General features: G+C 38.9%; 1 protein-coding gene across 3 annotated transcripts in view; it reads left to right on the top strand.

The window, feature by feature from the left end:
• MTMR8 (myotubularin related protein 8) overlaps positions 1–19,679 on the top strand; it is a 225,873-nt gene that overhangs the window by 203,233 nt on the left and 2,961 nt on the right. For all 3 annotated transcript variants that reach the window (XM_025277082.3, XM_025277083.3, XM_006054317.4), the window contains one exon: positions 17,795–17,921. In XM_025277082.3, coding sequence (XP_025132867.1) covers positions 17,795–17,921 — 127 coding nt within the window. The remainder of the gene's footprint in view (positions 1–17,794; positions 17,922–19,679) is intronic.

Here is a 19,679-nt window from a genome sequence, read left to right as displayed (position 1 = left end):
ACCAGATGCCATGATCTTAGTTTTCTGAATGTTCAGTCTTAAGCCAACTTTTTAACTCTCCTCTTTCACTTTGTTCAAGAGGCGGGTCGCTGAGGGTCGTACACGACTGAATGACTTCACTTTCACGCATTGGAGAAGGAAATGGCAACCCACTCCAGTGTTCTTGCCTGGAGAATCCCAGGGATGGGGGAGCCTGGTAGGCTGCCATCTATGGGGTCGCACAGAGACAGACACGACTGAAGCGACTTAGCAGCAGCAGCAACTGACCATAGGTAGGTGGGTTTATATCTGTACTTTCTATCCTGTTCCATTGACTTATATTTCTGTTTTTTTTGTTTATGTTTTTTTTTTTTTTTTTTTTTTTTTTTTTTTGCCAGTACCGTATCATTTTGATTACTGTAGCTTTGGGGTATAGTCTGAAGTCAGGGAGCCTGATTCCTCCCGTTCTGTTTTATTTCTCAAGTTTTTTTTTTGTTTGTTTGTTTGTTTGTTTTTTTGTTTTTGTTTTTGTTTTTGTTTTTTGCTATTTGGGGTCTTTGTGTCTCCATACAAATTTTGAAGTTTATTCTTCTAGTCCTATGAAAAGTGCATTGGTAATTTGATGGGAATTGCACTAAATCTGTAGATTGCCTTAGGCAGTATAGTCATTTTGACAGTATTGATTCTTTGAGTCTAAGGACATGGTATATCTTTCAATCTGGTTGTGTCACTTTCTTTTTCTTTCTTTGTGATCCCATGGATTGTGGCCTGCCAGGCTCCTCTGTCCATGGAATTCTCCAGGCAAGAATGGTGAAGTGGCTTGCATTTCTTTCTCCACTGGATTTTCCCAACCCAGGAATCGAACCTGGGTCTCCTGCATTGAAGACAGATTCTTTATCTTCTGAACCATGAGGGAGTCTATTTTTTTCATGAGCATCTTAGGTTTTGGAGTAAAGGTTTTTTTTTTTTTTTTTTTTTTTTTTTTTTTCCCTAGGTATTGTTTTTTCTTTATGATGTGATGGTAAATGGGATTGTTTCCTTAATTTCTCTTTCTGTTCTTCTATTTTTAGTTTACAGAAATGCAACAGATTTCTATATATTAATTTTGTAATCTACATCTTTATCAAATTCATTCATGAGCTCTAGTAGTCTTTTGGTAGCATTTTTAGGATTTTCTAAAAAACTCTAAAGACTGAAAACCACAGTCACAGAACACTAACCAATCTGATCACATGGACCACAGCTTTGTCTAAATCAATGAAACTATGAGCCATGCCGTGTGGGCCACCCAAGATGGATGAGTCATGGTGGAGAGTTCTGACAAAATGTTATCCACTGGAAAAAGGAATGACAAACCACTTCACTACTCTTGCCTTGAGAACCCCATGAACATTATGAAAAGGCAAAAAGATAGGACACTGAAAGATGAACTCCCCAGGTCGGTAGGTGCCCAATATGCTACTGGAGATCAATGGAGAAATAACTACAGAAAGAATGAAGAGATGGGGCCAAAGCTAAAACAACACCCAGATGTGGATATGACTAGTGATCAAAGTAAAGTCCAATGCTGTAAAGAGCAATATTGCATAGGAACCTGGAATTTTAGGTCCATGAATCAAGGCAAATTGGAAGGGTCAAACAGGAGATGGCAAGAATGAACATCAACATTTTAGGGATCACTGAAATAAAATGAACTGGAATGGGTGAATATAACTCAGATGACCATTAATATCTACTACTGTGGGCAAGAATCCCTTAGAAGAAATGGAGTAGCCATCATAGTCAACATAAGAGTCTGACATGCAACTTGGATGCAATCTCAAAAACGACAGAATAATTTCTATTCATTCCAAGGCAAACCATTCAATATCACAGTAATCCAAGTCTATGCCCCAACCAGTAATGCTGAAGAAGCTGACTGTGAATGGTTCTATGAAGACCTACAAGACCTTCTAGAAACAACACCCCCAAAATATGTCCTTTTCATTATAGTGGACTGGGATGCAAAAGTAGGAATACAAGAGATATATGCAGTAACAGGCTAATTTTGCCTTGGAGTACAGAATGAAGCAGGGAAAAGGCTAATAGAGTTTTGCCAAGAGAACAGACTGGTCATAGAAACACCCTCTTCCAACAACACAAGAGAAGACTCTACACATGGGCATCATCAGATGGTTAATACCAAAATCAAATTGATTGTATTCTTTGCAGCCAAAGATGGAGAAGCTTTAATACAGTCAGCAAAAACAAAACTGGGAGCTGACTATGGCTCAGATCATGAACTCCTTATTGCCAAATTCAGACTTCAATTGAAGAAAGTAGGGAAAACCACTAGATGATTCAGGTATGACCTAAATCAAATTCCTTATGATTATAAAGTGGAAGTGAGAAATAGATTCAAAGGACTAGATCTGATAGAGTGCCTGAAGAACTATGGATGCAGGATGGTGACATTGTATAGGAGCCAGTGATAAACACCATCTCCAAGAAAAAGAAATGCAAAAAGGAAAAATGGTTGTCTGACGAGGCCTTAAAAATAGCTGAGAAAAGAAAGAGAAGCTAAAGGCAAAGGAGAAATGGGAAGATATACCCATTTGAATGCAGAGTTTCAAAGAATAGCAAGGAGAGATAAGAAAGCCTTCCTCAGTGATCACTGCAAAGAAATAGAGGAAAACAACAGAATGGGAAAGACTAGAGATCTATTCAAGAAAATCAGAGATACCAAGGGAACTTTTCATGCAAGGATGGGCACAATAAAGGACAGATGCATGGACCCAACAGATGCAGAAGATATTAAGAAGAAGTGGCAAGAATACACAGAAGAACTATACAGAAAAGATCTTCATGACCCAGATAACCATGATGGTGTGATCACTCACCTAGAACCAGACACCTGGAATGTTCAAGACAAGTGGGCCTTAGGAAGCATCACTACAAACAAAGCTAATGGAGCTGATGGAATTTTCACTGATATATTTCAAATCCTAAAAGATGATGCTGTGAAAGTGCTGTGCTCAACATGCCAGGAAATTTGGAAAACTCAGCAGTTTCCACTGCACTGAAAAAGGTCAGTTTTCATTCTAATCACAAGGAAAGGTAATGCCAAAGAATGTTCAAAGTACCACACAATTGCCCTCATCTCACACACTAGCAAAGTAATGCTCAAAATTCTCCAAGCCAGGCTTCAGCAATATGTGTACCGAGAACTTACAGATGTTCAAGCTGGATTTTGAAAAGGCAGAGGAATGAGAGATCAAATTGCCAACATCCGTTGGATCATCAAAAAAGCAAGAGAATTCCAGAAAAACATCTGCTTCTGGTTTATTGACTATGCCAAAGCCTTACATGTGGATCACAACAAACTATGGAAAATTATTAAAAACATGGGAATACCAGACCACCTGACCTGCCTCCTGAGAAATCTGTATGCAGGTCAAGAAGGAACAGTTAGAATTGGACGTGGAACAACTGACTTGTCCCAAATTGGGAAAGGAGTACGTCCAGGCTGTATATTGTCACCCTGCTTATTTAACTTATATGCAGAGTACATCATGAGAAATGTTGGACTAGATTAAGCACAAACTGGAATCAAGATTGCCAGGAGAGATATCAATAACATCAGATATGCAGATGACACCACCCTTATGGCAGAAAGTGAAGAACTAAAGACATGGATTGCAGCCTTCGAGGCTCCTCCATCCATGGGATTTTCCAGGCAAGAGTACTGGAGTGGGGTGCCATTGCAGTCAGTTAATCTTTGACAAAAAGAGGCAAGAATATACAATGGAGAAAAGACCATCTCTTCAATAAGTGTTGCTGGGAAAACTGGATAGCTATATATAAAAGAGTGAAATTAGAACATTTTCTAATACCATACACAAAGTTAAACTCTAAATGGATTAAAGACCTAAATGTAATACTGTATACTATAAAACATAAACAGAACCATCTCTGTCATAAATTTGAAGCAATACCTTTTTCCATCAGTCTCCTAGAGTAGTGAAAATAAACACAAAAATAAACAAATTGGATCTAATTAAGCTCAAAAGCTTTTGCCTAGCAAAGGAAACAATAAATAATATGAAAAGACAACCCACAGGATGAGAGATAATATTTGCAAATGATGCAACCAATGAGGGATTAATCTGCAAAATTTACAAACAGCTCATGCAGCTCAATACCAAAAAAAAAAAAAAAAAAAAAAAAAAAAAAAAACTATAGTTAAGGTGGCAAAAGGGTGATTTTCCACTAGAAGGGGCCAGCTTCTACAACCACCCCTTATGTGACTGCCAGATCACTATATGGAGGTTGGTGCCTGCTACTGGAGGAAATCAGAGGTAGCTTTCCAAGGGTAGCGCTTTTGAAGGTGATGCCTGTTGTGGATTGTAATCTAACCCTAGTTAAATATTATAATTGCTCCACCAATTTACCAGACAGCATCCAATTTGGATTTCTCTTGTTTCTTAGGATCCAATATAACCTCTCTTGTTCATCTCATACTTCACATTTAAGCAAGGACCTGGTTATAATTGGTTTGTATAGTGTAGAGGAAAGAGATATCCCTATTGATAGCAATTAGGGTATTATTTGTATAATTAACAAGTGATGCTTGACTCTGAGTTTTATAATTAACAAGTGATGCTTGACTCTGAGTTTCTCTTTCATGTGTTTCTATTAAATGTAGTGCAGCTGTGACTTCTTCAATTGTTTTAGCATTAGCTGTTATGACTCATAAAGAGAACTTACACTTAACAGAGAAGAGGGTATGGCAACCCACTCCAGTATTCTTGCCTGGAGAATCCCATGGACAGAGGAGCCTGGCAGGCTAAAGTCCATAGGGTCACAAAGAGACACGACTGAAGCGACTGAGCATGCATATGTGCATACTTAACAGAAGCCCTCCTGACAAACAACTAGATAGACTCAAGACATAATTAAGTCACTTCTTGACTTGTAGAGTCATCATACTACATGCCATGCTGCATCCATCTATTGCCTAATAAGTCCACTCCAACATCCCAGCTGACAGAGGAAATATTTGGCCTCAGCTAATATTTTCTATTAACAGTTTGCCTAGGCCTTTATGAGTCCTAATATAGAATGGTCAACCCTATAAGCCATAAAAATTCACATCAAAAGGAATATGTGGACCAGAGTCCAAAGCTTTTTCTATTGGTCAGTCTCACCTTTCACACTAATTGTATAGGATCCTTTAGTAGGGACACCACTTTTCTATTCTGAGCAACCAACTGCTTAAATTTAGCACCCATAAGGTGAATTTTATTCCTCACCAGATCTATTCTATATGACCAGGCAGCCTCTTTTTTACTTGGCTCTAGGGTTAGTTCTTCAAGGATAGACTAGGCCTCAGGGGCACTGAATACAACAGTCCTTTTACCCTACCATTACCGCTCCCATAGTTTGACCTCAGACCAAACAACAGGGTTGGGAGGGGGAGGACACAGCCCCACCCATCAACAGAAAATTTGATTAAAGATTTAATGAGCATAGTCCTGCCCATCAGAAAAAGACCCATTCATTTCAGTTCAGTCACTCTGTCGTGTCCAACTTTTGCAACCCCATGAACCACAGCATGCCAGGCCTCTCTGTCCATCACCAACTGCCAGAGTCTACCCAAACCCATGTCCATCGAGTCGGTGATACCATCCAGCCATCTCATCCTCTGTCGTCCCCTTCTCCTCCTGTCCTCAATCTTTCCCAGCATCAGGGTCTTTTCAAATGAGTCAGCTCTTTGCATCAGGTGGCCAAAGTATTGGAGTTTCAGCTTCAACATCAGTCCTTCCAGTGAAAACCCAGGACCGATCTCCTTTACAATGAACTGGTTGGGTCTCCTTGCAGTCCAAGGGACTCTCAAGAGTCTTCTCCAATGCCATAGTTCAACAGCATCAATTCTTCAGTGCTCAGCTTTCTTTATGGTCCAACTCTTACGTCCATACAAGACTACAGGAAAAACCATAGCCTTGACTAGATGGACCTTTGTTGGCAAAGTAATGTCTCGGCATTTAAACATGCTGTCTAGGTTAGTCATAACTTTCCTTCCAAGGAGTAAGCGTCTTTTAATTTCATGGATGCAATCACCATCTGCAGTGATACTGGAGCCCAAAAAGATAAAGTCAGGCACTGTTTCCCCATCTATTTGCCATGAAGTGATGGGACTGGATGCCATGATCGTTTTCTGAATGCTGAGCTTTAAGCCAACTTTTTCACTCTCCTCTTTCACTTTCATCAAGAGGCTCTTTAGTTCTTCTTTGCTTTCTGCCATAAGGGTGATATCATCTCCATATCTGAGGTTATTGATATTTCTTCTGGCAATCTTGATTCCAGCTTGTGCTTCCTCCAGCCCAGCATTTCTCATGATGTACCCTGCATATAAGTTAAATAGCAGGGTGACAATATACAGCCTTGATGTACTCCTTTTCCTATTTGGAACCAGTCTGTTGTTCCATGTCCAGTTCTAACTGTTGCTTCCTGACCTGCATACAGGTTTCTCAAGAGGCAAGTCAGGTGGTCTGGTATTCCCATCTCCTTTAGAATTTTCCACAATTTATTGCAATCCACACAGTCAAAGGCTTTGGCATAGTCAATAAAACAGAAATAGATGTTTTTCTGAAATTCTCTTGCTTTTTTGATGGTCCAGCAAATGTTGGCAATTTGGTCTCTGGTTCCTCTGCCTTTTCTAAATCCAGCTTCCCTACAATCAGTGTCTCCCATCAGGAAGCTTCAACAAGCCTCTTATCCTTATCCATTAAAGGGCAGACACAATGAAAACCACAATCATAGAAAACTGACCAAACTGATCATGTGGATCACAGCCTTCTCTAACTTAACGAAACCATGAGCCATTCCATGTAGGGCCACCAAAGATGTACGGGTCATGGTGGAGAGTTCTGACAAAATGTGCTCCACTGGAGAAGGGAATGGCAAACCACTTCAGTATTCCTGGGTTGAGAACCCCATGAACAGAATGAAAAGGAAAAAGATAGGACACTGATATAAGAACTGCCCAGGTCTGTAGGTGCTCAATATGGTACTGGAGAAGAGTGGACAAATGACTCCAGAAAGAATGAAGAGATGGCGCCAAAGGGAAAACAATACCCAGTTGTCAGTGTGACTGATGATGGAAGTAAAGTCCAATGCCGTAAAGAACAATATTGCATAGGAATCTGGAATGTTAGGTCCATGAATCAAAGCAAAGTGGAAGTGGTCATTAACAATTTAGGAATCGGTGAACTAAAATGGATTGGAGTGGGTGAATTTAATTCAGATGACCATTATATCGACTATAGTGGGCAAGAATCCCTTAGAAGAAATGGAGTAGCCCTCATAGTCAACAAAAGAGTCTGACATGCAGTATTTTGGATGCAATCTCAAAAATGACAGAATGATCTCTGTTCTTTCCAAGGCAAATCTTTCAATATCATAGAAATTCGAGTCTATTTCCCAGCCAGTCATGCCAAATAATCTGAAGTTGAATAAATCTATGATGACCTATGAAGTCTTCTAGAACTAACACCAAAAAAAAAGTCCTTTTCATCATAGTGGACTGGAATGCAAAAGTAGGAAATCAAGAGATACCTGTAGTAGCAGGCAAGTGTGGCCTTAGAGTAAAAACTGAAGCAGGGCAAAGGCTAACAGAATTTTGTGAAGACAACACACTGGTCATAGCAAACACCCTCTTCCAACAACACAAGAGATGACTCCACACATGGACATGGCCAGATAGTCAATACCTAAATCAGATTAATTATATTCTTTTTAGCTGAAGATGGAGAAGCTCTATAGAGTCAGCAAAAACAAGACTGGGAGCTGACTGTGGCTCAGATCATGAACTCCTTACTGCCAAATTCAGACTGAAATTGAAGAAAGTGGGGAAAACCACTAGACCATTCAGGTATGACCTAAATCAAATCCATTACAATTATGCAGTGAAAGTAACAGATTCAAGGTATAAGATCTAATAGACAGAGTACCAGAAGAACTATGGATGAAGGTTCGTGACAATGTACAGGAGGCAGTGATGAAGAATATCCCCAAGAAAAAGAAGTGCAAAAAGGAAAAATGGTTATCTGACGAGGCCTTACAAATATCTGAGAAAAGAAGAGACACAAAAGGCAAAGGAGAAAAGGAAAGATATACCCATTTGAATGCAGAGTTTCAAAGAATAGCAAGGAGAGATAAGAAAGCCTTCCTCAGTGATTACTGCAAAGTAATACAGGAAAACAATAGAATGGGGAAGACTAGAGATCTCTTCAAAAAAATTAGAGATACCAAGGGAACATTTCATGCAAACATAGGCACAATAAAGGACAGAAATGATATGGACCTAACAGAAGCAGAAGATATTAAGAAGAGGTGGCAAGAATACACAGAACTGTACAAAAAAGATCTTCATGACCCAGATAACCACAACGGTGTGATCACTCACCTTGAGCCATACATACTAAAATGTTCAAATCAAGTGGGCCTTAGGATGCATCGGGAGAAGGCAATGGTACCCCACTCCAGTACTCTTGCCTGGAAAATCCCATGGATGGAGGAGCCTGGTAGGCTGCAGTCCATGGGGTCGCTAAAAGTCAGACATGACTGAGCGACTTCACTTTCACTTTTCACTTTCATGCATTGGAGGAGGAAATGGCAACCCACTCCAGTGTTCTTGCCTGGAGAATCCCAGGGATGACGGGGCCTGGCAGGCTGCCGTCTATGGGGTCGCACAGAGTTGGACACGACTGAAGCAACTTAGCAGTAGCAGTAAGAAGCATCACTACGAGAAAAGCTAGTGGAGATGATAGAATTCCAGGAGAGCTATTTCAAACCTTAAAATATGCTGTTGTTAAAGTGCTGCACTCAATATGCCAGCAAATTTGGAAAACTCAGCAGTGGCCACAGGATTGGAAATGGTCAGTTTGCATCTAATACCAAAGATAGGTAATGCCAGAGAATGTTCAAACTACCACACAATTGCACTCATCTCACACGCTAGCAAAGTAATGCCCCAAATTCTCCAACCCAGGCTTCAACAGTACATGGACTGAGAACTCCCAGATGTTCAAGCTGGATTTATAAAAGGCAGAGGAACCAGAGATCATATTGCCAACATCAGGTTTGATCATAGAAAAAGCAAGAGAGTTCCAGAAAGACATCTACTTCTGCTTTATTGACTATGCCAAAGCATTGAATGTGTGGATCACAACAAACTATGGAAAATTATTAAAGACATGGGAATATCAGACCACCTGACCTGCCTCCTGAGAAATCTGTATGCAGGTCAAGAAGCAACAGTTAGAACTGGAGATGGAACAACAGACTTGTTCCAAATCAGAAAAGGAGTACATCAAGTCTGTATGTTCTCACCCTGCTTATTTAACTTATATGAAGAGTACATCATGTGAAATGCCAGGCTGGATGAAGCACAAGCTGGAATCAAGATTGCTGGGAGAAATATCAATAACCTCAGATATGCAGATGATACCATTCTTATAGCAGAAAATTGAAGAGGAGCTAAAGAGGCCCTTGATGACAGTGAAAGGCGAGAGTGAAAAAGTTGGCTTAAAATTCAGCATTCAAAAGACAAAGATCATGGCATCTGGCCCTATCACCTCCATGGCAAATAGATGGGGAAACAATGGAAAGAGTGACAGACATTATTTTCTTGGGCTCTGAAATCACTGCAGATGGTGACTGCAGCCATGAAATTACAAGAAGCTGCTCTTTGGAAGGAAAGTTATGACAAACGTAGACAGCATATTAAAAAGCAGAGATATTACTTTGCCAACAAAGGTCCATCAGTCAATGCTATGTTTTTTTAGTACTCTTCTATGGATGTGAGAGTTGGACCATAAAGAAAGCTGAGCACCAAAGAATTGATCCTTTTGAACTGCGGTGTTGGAGAAGACTCTTGAGAGTTGCTTGGATTTCAAGGAGATCCAACCGGTCCATCCTAAAGGAAATCAACCCTGAATATTCATTGGAAGGACTGATGCTGAAGCTGAAGCTCCAATACTCTGGCTTCCTGATGCGAAGAATGGACTCATTGGATAAGACCCTGATGCTGGGAAAGATTGAACACAGGAGGAGAAGGGAACAACAGAGAATGAGATGGTTGGATGGCATCACCAACTCGATGGACATGAGTTTGAGCAAGCTTTGGGAGTTGGTGATGGACAGGGAAGCCTGGCTTTCTGTAGTCCATGGTGTCACAAAGAGTCATATGCTACTGAGTGACTCAACTGACCTGAGGCCTCAGGGGAAAAGAGATGACATATCTCTTTATCCAACTGAGATCCGGTCCCTCCTTTTTGCCCCTCCCCTTTTGCTATTTCAATATCTCTTACTTTTGCAATCAGTTACCAGGAAAACAGGGTAAGTTATCCTCATCACTATCATGATGGTACTGTGGAAACTTTCCTCTAGTGGAAACTTTCCCTCTAGTGGAAACTTCATAGGGTCCTACCTTCCATTTCATCTCCCCCAGAAGTTTAATCTTCAACCTCATCTTTAGGCAGTGTTCTGGTGAGAAGCTCCCTCTGGCAGAACTCAACACATAGCTAGTTGAGCTCAGAAGCACCTGTTCAGCTACTGTACAGAAATTCATCTTCTTTATGGCTTGCAGATACTGAGTGCACTTTTTCAGGGTATGCAAAGCAAAGTAGGAATTAAATAACTAAAAACTGCTTATTTGGGCTATGTTGAAAATGACTGGATGGGTAAAATTTTGAGTTTGGCACTGTTGGTCTTTGCAGCTAACAGGTCCCAGCCTTCTATTAAGAAGTAAACAATATAGAGCCATATGCAGAGGCCTTTTTTGGCTCATTTATATAACAGCAATCTATAATAGTATAATCACTGTGGAAATCAGTTTTTAAATTTCCTAAAAAGCTAAACATGCAACTACCATTTGATCTAACATTTGCACTAATTGCCCTTCTGGACATATATCCCAAACAAATAAAAAATTTTGTTCACAAGAAACCTATACACTAGTGTTCATAGCAGTGTTATACAAAATAGCCAAAAACTTAAAACAACCCAAGTTTCCTTCAATAAGTAAATTGTTCATATGTAAACAAACTGGTACATCAATGCCAGTGATTATTACTCAGCAGTAAAGAATGAACTATTGATACATGCAACACCTTTCAGAGAATTGGGATTAAATTTTAAAGCTAATCTCAAAATATTACATACTTTATGTATCCATTTATATAAATTTCTTGAAAGGCAAAATTAATAGTAAATGGTTAAGATAATGATTACCAAGGGTGGAGGACAGGGTTGAGGGATAGAAGGTACAGAGTTGTGTGTGGCTATAAAAGTACAGTAGCAATATTCCTTATAAAGGAATTTTTATCTTGAATATATCATATTAGCCTAGTTGTGATATTGTACTACAGTTATCCATTGAGGAAACTGGATACAGCTTTTTGGGGATTACTCTTTACTATTCCTTTTTAAAATTGTGGTAAAATACACATAGCACAAAATTTACCATCTTAACCATTTTAAGGGGCTTCCAAGGTAGCACTAGTTGTAAAGAACCCAGCTGCCAGTGCAGGCGATGTACTAGATGCAAGTTTGATCCCTAGGTCAGGAAGATCCCCTGGAGAAGAAAATGGCAGCTCACTCCAGTATTCATGCCTGGAGAATCCCATGGACAGAGGAGCCTGGTGGTCTACAGACCATGGGGTCACACAGAGTCAGACACAACTAAAGTGACTTAGCACAATGATCATTTTTAAGTGTACACTTTAGTAATGTTAAGTATATCTGAATTGTTCAGTCAGTCTCCAGAAATTTTTCATGTTATGAAACTGAATCTGTACCCATTAAGTTTTCTATTTCCCTCTCACTCCATCCCCTAACAACTACCATTCTACTTTCTGTCTCTATGAATCTGAACACTCTAGATACCTCATATGAGTGGAACCATATATTATATGTTCTTTCATGCCCGGTTTGTTTCACTTAGTATGATGTCCTCAAGGTTCATCCACGTGAAACTTCTGTCAGAATTTTCATTCTCTTTTAAGGCTGAGTAATATTTCATTGATTGCATATCACATTGTGTTTATTCATTCACCTGTATATAAACAACTGTATAACTTCTACCTTTTGGTTTTTGAAAATAATGCTTCTATGAACATTGGCTTATTTTTGAGGCCCTCTTTTCAAATTCTTTTGGATATATACTGAAAAGTAGAATTAATGGATCATATGGTAAATCTATTTTTAATTTTTTTGAGGAATAACCATTGTGTTTTCCATAGAAGCTGTACCATGACACAAACAGTTCAATTTCTCCACATTTTTGCCAATAGTTTGTTTGCTTGTTTTGAAATACTAGCCATTCTAATGGGTATGAATGATATGTCATGGTTTTAGTTTCCATTTACTTAGTGGGTTGCTGTGGTTCAGTCACTAAGTCATGTCCAACTCTTTGCGACTTCATGGACTGCACCATGCCAGGCATCCCTGTCTTTCACTATTTCCTGAACTTTCCTCAAACTCAAGTCTATTGAGTCGGTGATGCCATCCAACCATCTTATCCGGTTGCCCCCTTCTCCTCCTGCCCTCAGTCTTTCCCAGCATCAGGGTCTTTTCCAATGAGTCAGCTCTTTGCATCAGGTGGCCAAATTATTGGAGTTTCAACTTCAGCATCAGTCCTTCCACTGAATATTCAGGGTTGATTTCCTTTAGGATTGACTGGTTGGATCTCCTTGCAGTCCAAGGGACTCCCAAGAGTCTTCTCCAACACCACAGTTCAAAAGCATCAGTTTTTTGGCACTCAGCCTTCTCTATGGTCCAACTCTCACAAACATACATGACTACTGGAAAAACCATAGCTTTGACTGTAGGGACCTTTGTCAGCAGTGATGTCTCTGCTTTTTAATACACTGTCTATGTTTGTCATAGCTTTCCTTCCAAGGAGCAAATGTCTTTTAATTTCGTGGCTGCAGTCACCATCTGCAATGATTTTGGAGCCCAAGATAATATATGGCCTTGACGTATTCCTTTCCCAATTTTGAACCAATCTGTTGTTCCATGTCCAGTTCTAACTGTTGCTTCTTGACCTGCATACAGATTTCTCAGGAGACAGGTAAGGTGACCTGGTATTCCTATCTCTTTAAGAATTTTCCAGAGTTTGTTGTGATCCATGCAGTCAAAGGCTTTCACTTAGTCAATGAAGCAGAAGTAGATGTTTTTCTGGAATTCCCTCGCTTTTGCTTTGATCCAGTGGATGTTGGCAATTTGATTTCTGATTCCTTTGCCTTCTCTAAATCCAGCTTGTACATCTGAAAGTTCTTTGTTCACATACTGCTGAAGCCTAGCTTTAACGATGTTGAACATTACCCTGATAGCATGTGATACCCTAATGATTAGTGATGATATTTTTGTATGCTTATTGTCCATATATATCTCTTATTTGGAAAAATTGTCTATTCAGGTCCTTTTTTAAATTATAGTTAGTTTACAGTGTTGTATTGGTTTCAAGTATACAGCATAGTGGTTCAGTTATGCATACGCATATATTTTTTTTCTTTTTCAGATTCTTCCCTCATATAGGTTATTAAAGAATATTGAGTACAGTTTCCTGTGCTGTACAGTAGGTTGTTGTTGGTTATCTATTTTATATATAGTTGTTTATGTATGTTAATCCCAGGATCGTAATTTATCCCTGCCCGTACATGTTTCCCCTTAGGTAACCTTGATTTGTTTTTGAAATCTGAGATCTGTGAGTTAATTTTAGTTATCCAGTTGTGTCCAACTCTTTGCAACCCCATGGACTGTAGCCCAATGCCAGGCTCTTCTGTCTGTGGGATTTTCCAGGCAAGAACACTAGAGTGGGTTGCCATTTCCTTCTCCAGGGGTTCTTCTCAACCCAGGGATTTAACCTGGGGTTCCTATATTGAAGGCAGTTTCTTTACCTCCTGAGCCACCTGGGAAGCTCCTGCATGATTTCATATGATATTTGTATTTGCCTGACTTCACTTAATATGATTATCTCTAGGTCTATGCCATGTTGCTGCAAGTGGCATCATTTTGTTCTTTTTATGGCTGAGTAATATTCCAATGTATATATGTACCATGTCTTTATCCATTCCTCTGTCAATGGATATTTAGGTTGCTTCCATGTCTTGACTTTTGTAAATAGCACTGCAGTGAACATTGCTGTGCATGTATCTTTTCAAATTGTGTTTTTCTCTGGAGATATATATATATATATATATATATATATATATATATATATAGGGAGAGAGAGAGAGAGAGAGAGAAGAGTAGGATTTCTGGATCATATGGTACATCTGTATTTAATTTTTTTCATGAACCTCCGTACTGGTCTCCATACTGGTTGTTCCAATTTATCAGTACATTCCATCAACACTGTAGGAGGGCACCCTTTCTTCCCACTCTCTCTAGCATTAGTTGTTTATAGACTTTTTAATAATGGCCATTCTGACCAGTGTGAGGGGATACTTCGTTGTAGTTTTGATTGGCATTTCTCTGATAATTAGTGATGTTGAGCATTTTTTCACATACTTTTTGGCTATGTATATGTCTTATTTGAAAAAATGTCTATTTAGATCTTCTGTACATTTTTTAACTGGGTTGTTTGTTTTTGTGACATAGAACTGCATGAGCTCTTTGTATATTTTGGAGATTAATCCCTTGTCACTCACAAAGATTTACTCCCATTCTGTATGTTGCCATTTCATTTTGTTTATGGTTTCCTTTGCTGTATAAAAGCTTTTAATTTTAATTAGTCCCATTTTAAAACTTTTTGTTTTCATCTTCATTACTCTAGGAGGTAAATAAAAAAATATTGCTTTGATATTCTGGTTCCTGCCCAGTGGTGTGGAGAGCTGGGTCTTGTCTCTCTGATTTGCAGGGCTGTGCTCAGGAAGGCTTTAAGCTACTTCTCTGCTGATGGGTGAGCCTGTGTTCTTGCCCTGTTGGTTGTTTGGCCTGAGGCATTCTAGCACTGAAGCCTACAGGCTGTTTGGTGAAGCTAATGTTCAGGAGGGCTCATACCAATGAGTTCTCCCCAGAACTGCTGCTGCCAGTGTCTTTGTCCCCAGAGTGAGCCACAGCCACCCCTGCCTCCACAGGAGATCCTCTAATATTAGCAGGTAGGTCTGACCCAGTCACTTATATGGTCACTACTTATTTTCTCCTGTGTCCTGGTACACACAAGAACATTTGTGCACCCTCCAAGAGTGGATTTTGTTTCCCCCAGTCCTGTGGAATTCCTTGATCAAATTCCAGTGTCCCTCAGAATCAGATCTTCTGGGGGATTCTCCCAGTGCCAGACCATCATACTGGGAAGTCTGATGTTGGGCTCAGAAATTTCACTCCTGTGAGAGAACTTCTGTACTATAATTGTTTAGCAGTTTGTGGGTTGCCCACCCAGCAGGAATGAGATTTGATTTTATTGTGATTGCACCCCTCCTACCATCTCCTTGTGACTTCTTTGTCTTCAGATGTAGGGTATCTTTTTTCATAGGTTGCAATATTTGTTTATTTGTTTGTTGTTGTTGTTGCTGGTTGTTTATAGTTGTGATTTTGGTGTTCTCATAAAAAGGTGTGAGCTCATCTCCTTCTATTCCACCATCTTCTCATCTCCTTCTATTCCACCATCTTGAGCTAATCTCATGTCAGAGTGTTCTCCCTATGTTTTTCTCTTATTTTATAATGTCTGGCCTTAAATTTAGGTCTTTGATCCACTTTGAGTTTAATTTTTGTGTATGGTGTTAGAGAAAGTTCTCATTCCATTCTTTTAAATGTAGCTGTCCAGTTTTCATAGCACCACTCATTGAAGAGGCTGTCTTTTCTCCATTGTATATTCTTGCTTCATTATCAAAGTTATGTGGACCATAGGTGTGTGGATTTATCTCTGGGTTTTCTATCCTGTTCCACTGATCAATATTTCTGTTTTTGTGCCAGTATGATCCGTACTGTCTTGATTACTGTAGCTTCATAGAATAGTCTGAAGTCAGGGAGCCTGATTCCTCCAGCTGTGTTTATTTCAGGATTTCTTTGGCTATTTGGAGTCTTCTATGTTTACATACAAATTTTAAAAATTTGTTGTAGCTCTCTGAAAAATGCCATTGGTAATTTGATAGGGATTGTTTTGAATCTGTAGATTGTCTTGGGTAGTATAGTCATTTTCACAATTTTAATTCCTCCAATCCCAAGAACATGGCATATCTATTCATCTGTCTGTGTCATCTTCAATTTCTTTCATCATTGTCTTATAGTTTTCAGAGTACTTTTCCCTCCTTAAGTAGGTTTCCTCCCAGGTATTTCATTCTTTTTGATGTGATGTTAAATGTGATTGTTTCCTTAATTTCTCTTTCTGATATTTCATTGTTAGTGTATATGAATGGAAGAGACTTCTACATATTAATTTTGTATCCTACAACTTTACCAGATTCATGTTTGCCTTTACCACTGAGCCTTCCCATTTATAATTTTATTGTCTTAGTTGTGGACTTTTCATTTCTTCCTAGAGAAGTTCCTTTATCATCTGTTGTAAAGCTTTTTTGGTGATGCCGAATTCTGTTAGCTTTGATTGTCTGCAAAGGTTTTGATTTCTCTGTCAAATCTGAATAAGAGCCTTGCCAGGTAGAATATTCTTGTTTGGAAGTTTTCCCTTTCATCACTTTACATATATCATACCACAAGCTTCTGGCCTGCAGTTTCTACTTAAAAATCAGCTGTATATATGTATGTTGTCTGTTGCTTTTCCCTTGTTTCTTTCAATATTTTCTTTTTGTTTTTAATTTGTCAGTTTGATTAATATGTGTCTCAGTATGTTCCTCCTTGTGTTTATCCCATATGGTACTCTGTACTTCCTGGACTTGAGTGAGTGTTTCTTTTCTCATGGTAGAGAAATTTTTGGCTATTATCTATTCAAATATTTTCTAAGACTCTTTTTTTCTTTCTTCTCCTTCTAGGACTCCTATAATGTAAATATTGGTGCTTTTAACATTGTCCCAAAGGTCTCTGAGACTGTTCTCATTTGTTTTCATTCTTTTTTCTTTTTTCTGTTTCATGGCAGTAATTTCCACCACAATGTTTTCTAGCTCATTCATTAGTTCTTCTACTTCATTTATTATGCCATTGATTCCTTCTAGTGTATTTTTTCATCCCAGTAATTGTATTATTTATCTCTGTTTGTTCTTTAAATCTTATAGCTCTTTGTTAAATATTTCTTTTATCTTCTCAGTCTACCTCCATTCCTTTTCCAAGATTTTGAAACACTTTTACTATCATTACTCTGAATTATTTTAGGTAGATTGTCTACCTTCACCTGACTTTGTTGTTTTTCTGCAGTTTTATCTTGTTCCTTCGTCTGGAACATACTTCTTTGCCATCTCATTTTGCCTGATTTTCTGTGTTTGTAGTTTCCTTTCTGTATGCTTGCAGGACTATAGCTCTTCTTTCTTCTAGTGTCTGCTCTCTGGTGGATGAGGTTGATCCTGGGGCTTGTGCCTGCCCACTAGTGGGTGGAGCTGGGTCTTATTCTTTGGAGTAGGCAGGGTATGTCAAGGGGTGTGTGTTAGAGGTGGCTATGAGCTCAGTACAACTTTAGGCAACCTGTCTTCAGCAGAGATCTTTCTGCTAAGAACATTACTTTTAAATTATGAGCATGTCCTATGTTTTTAATGTTATCATGTTACCTTACTTTTGAGATCTGCCTACCTACCAAGCTGATATTTTCTTGACATGAACAAAACATAATCTATTTCTCTAGCTAAACTAACCCACTTTTTTTTTTTCTTTTTGTTTATTCAAGGTTCTGGTGTGGGATGTATAACCGCTTTGACAAAGGGTTGCAGCCCAAGCAGAGTATGCTAGAGAGCCTCCTGGAAATTAAGAAGCAGAGATCAATGCTGGAGGCAGATGTGCACAAACTAGAAAAGGTGAAAAGTTGAATCTCAAAAAGAGAATCTCTTACACCTTCTGAGTAGTCCTAACTCACTTGGAATTGATTTGGTACTTGTGAGAAGCTACCTGGCTGGCTTGTTATCCTCTCTGCTTTGCAAGCATCCTGTGATGCACAGCTCTTCTTTTTTTTTTTAACCTCCCATGCTGCTGCTAAGTCGCTTCAGTCGTGTCCGACTCTGTGCAACCCCATGGACTGCAGCCTACCAGGCTCTTCCGCCCATGGGATTTTCCAGGCAAGAGTACTGGAGTGGGTTGCCATTGCCTTCTCCGTAACCTCCCATATTAAATGGTAAATATCACAGTCAGATAGTTAAGCCAATTTGTTCCCTTTTTGGATCTGGATGGAATTATGAGGAGGAGCAAGAGGGAGTTTCAGGGAAATAATGCAGGTATTTGTTATCCATCAAGAAAATAAGTATAACTTCTTGGGTGTACTAATGAGAACAATGACATTGCTATTTCCAACAATCAAAACCTTTTAAAAAATCTGATTTCCTTCCCGTGCATATGATAACTCTGTTCATTGAATGGTTCTTTTGCTTTAGGATATGATTATGTGTTGATTTCCTTTATGATACCAACAAAACCAAAGTCACACACTTGTTTTAATTAGAGTTGAACAAGTCAACAGGGATTTCTTTTCCAAAAAAAAAAAAAAATGGAAAATGCTGAGCTGCTTCTGGAACCCAGAGGTCCCTAGGGTATGTTTGAAGTAAAAGGGAGGGATACTTCTTAGAAAAGAATTCTTAGAAAGGGTGTGCTGCTTAGGAACTGGGTGCAAACCTCCTTTCCACCAGATAAGTCATAGCATTTCTGCTGCTCCCTGTAAGTAAACAAATATCCTTTTATTTTTTAAATAAATGTATTGTGGTTGCATCAGATCCTAAACTTTTGAATGTCCTCTTGAAAAGCAACAGTCAGTTACTTAGTTCCATTTAAAAAAAAAAAAAAAAAAGATGAAGAAGAGGGAGGGGAAGGAATAAAACTGAAGTATGACTTAAAATCAGGAAACAAAGGAAACAAGCCGTCCCAGGAAAGAAGCCCTAGGCAGAACTGAGAAGTAAGGAACCTTTCTCCTGACTCCTCTTTTACCTATTAGCAACCTTCTCCACAGGGTCTCCAGAGAAGGTCCCCTATTATAAACCTAGCCCTTTTATTTATTCCTGTTTAATTCCTAAGAGAATCAGATTCATTCTGTTAATAGAATCATATCACTCTCTGATTCTAAAGTTAAAAAGTAAGTAAGGCTTTCTTTTAAAATAACCAATACAATATTTTAAAGCAATTATCCTCCAATTAAAGAAAAAGAAGGCAAAAAAGACAATAACTATTATTAACATTCCTTTTTTAATACAGAGAAGAAAAACAAAAGCAGCCCATATTATATTACAGATACCCTGTTGATGTTTTTTAAAAGGCAATACAAATATAAAGTTAGAATATGCACAATAGAAAAGTGTACAAAATGAAATGTTTAAAAAACTCTCCCAGCCACCTATGCAGTCAGTTTCTTTCTCCAAGTGTTATCACTGTATACATGTGTGTATGTGTGTGTATGTGTGTGTGTATGATTTTGTGAGTTCCAGGAAAATAAAAATGGTATGCTTATCCCTAAGGCAGGAGCTCTTAACTGGAGTCCATAAACCCATAGACATCCACAGATGACCTTGAAGGGATCTGTGAAACCCCTGAAATTATCCCTAAAAACTGTTTGTGTGCCATCTCATTCACTC

This window comes from Bubalus bubalis, chromosome X (assembly GCF_019923935.1).
Source record: "Bubalus bubalis isolate 160015118507 breed Murrah chromosome X, NDDB_SH_1, whole genome shotgun sequence".
NCBI lineage: Eukaryota > Metazoa > Chordata > Mammalia > Artiodactyla > Bovidae > Bubalus > Bubalus bubalis.
This window is presented reverse-complemented; position numbering and strand designations above follow the sequence as displayed.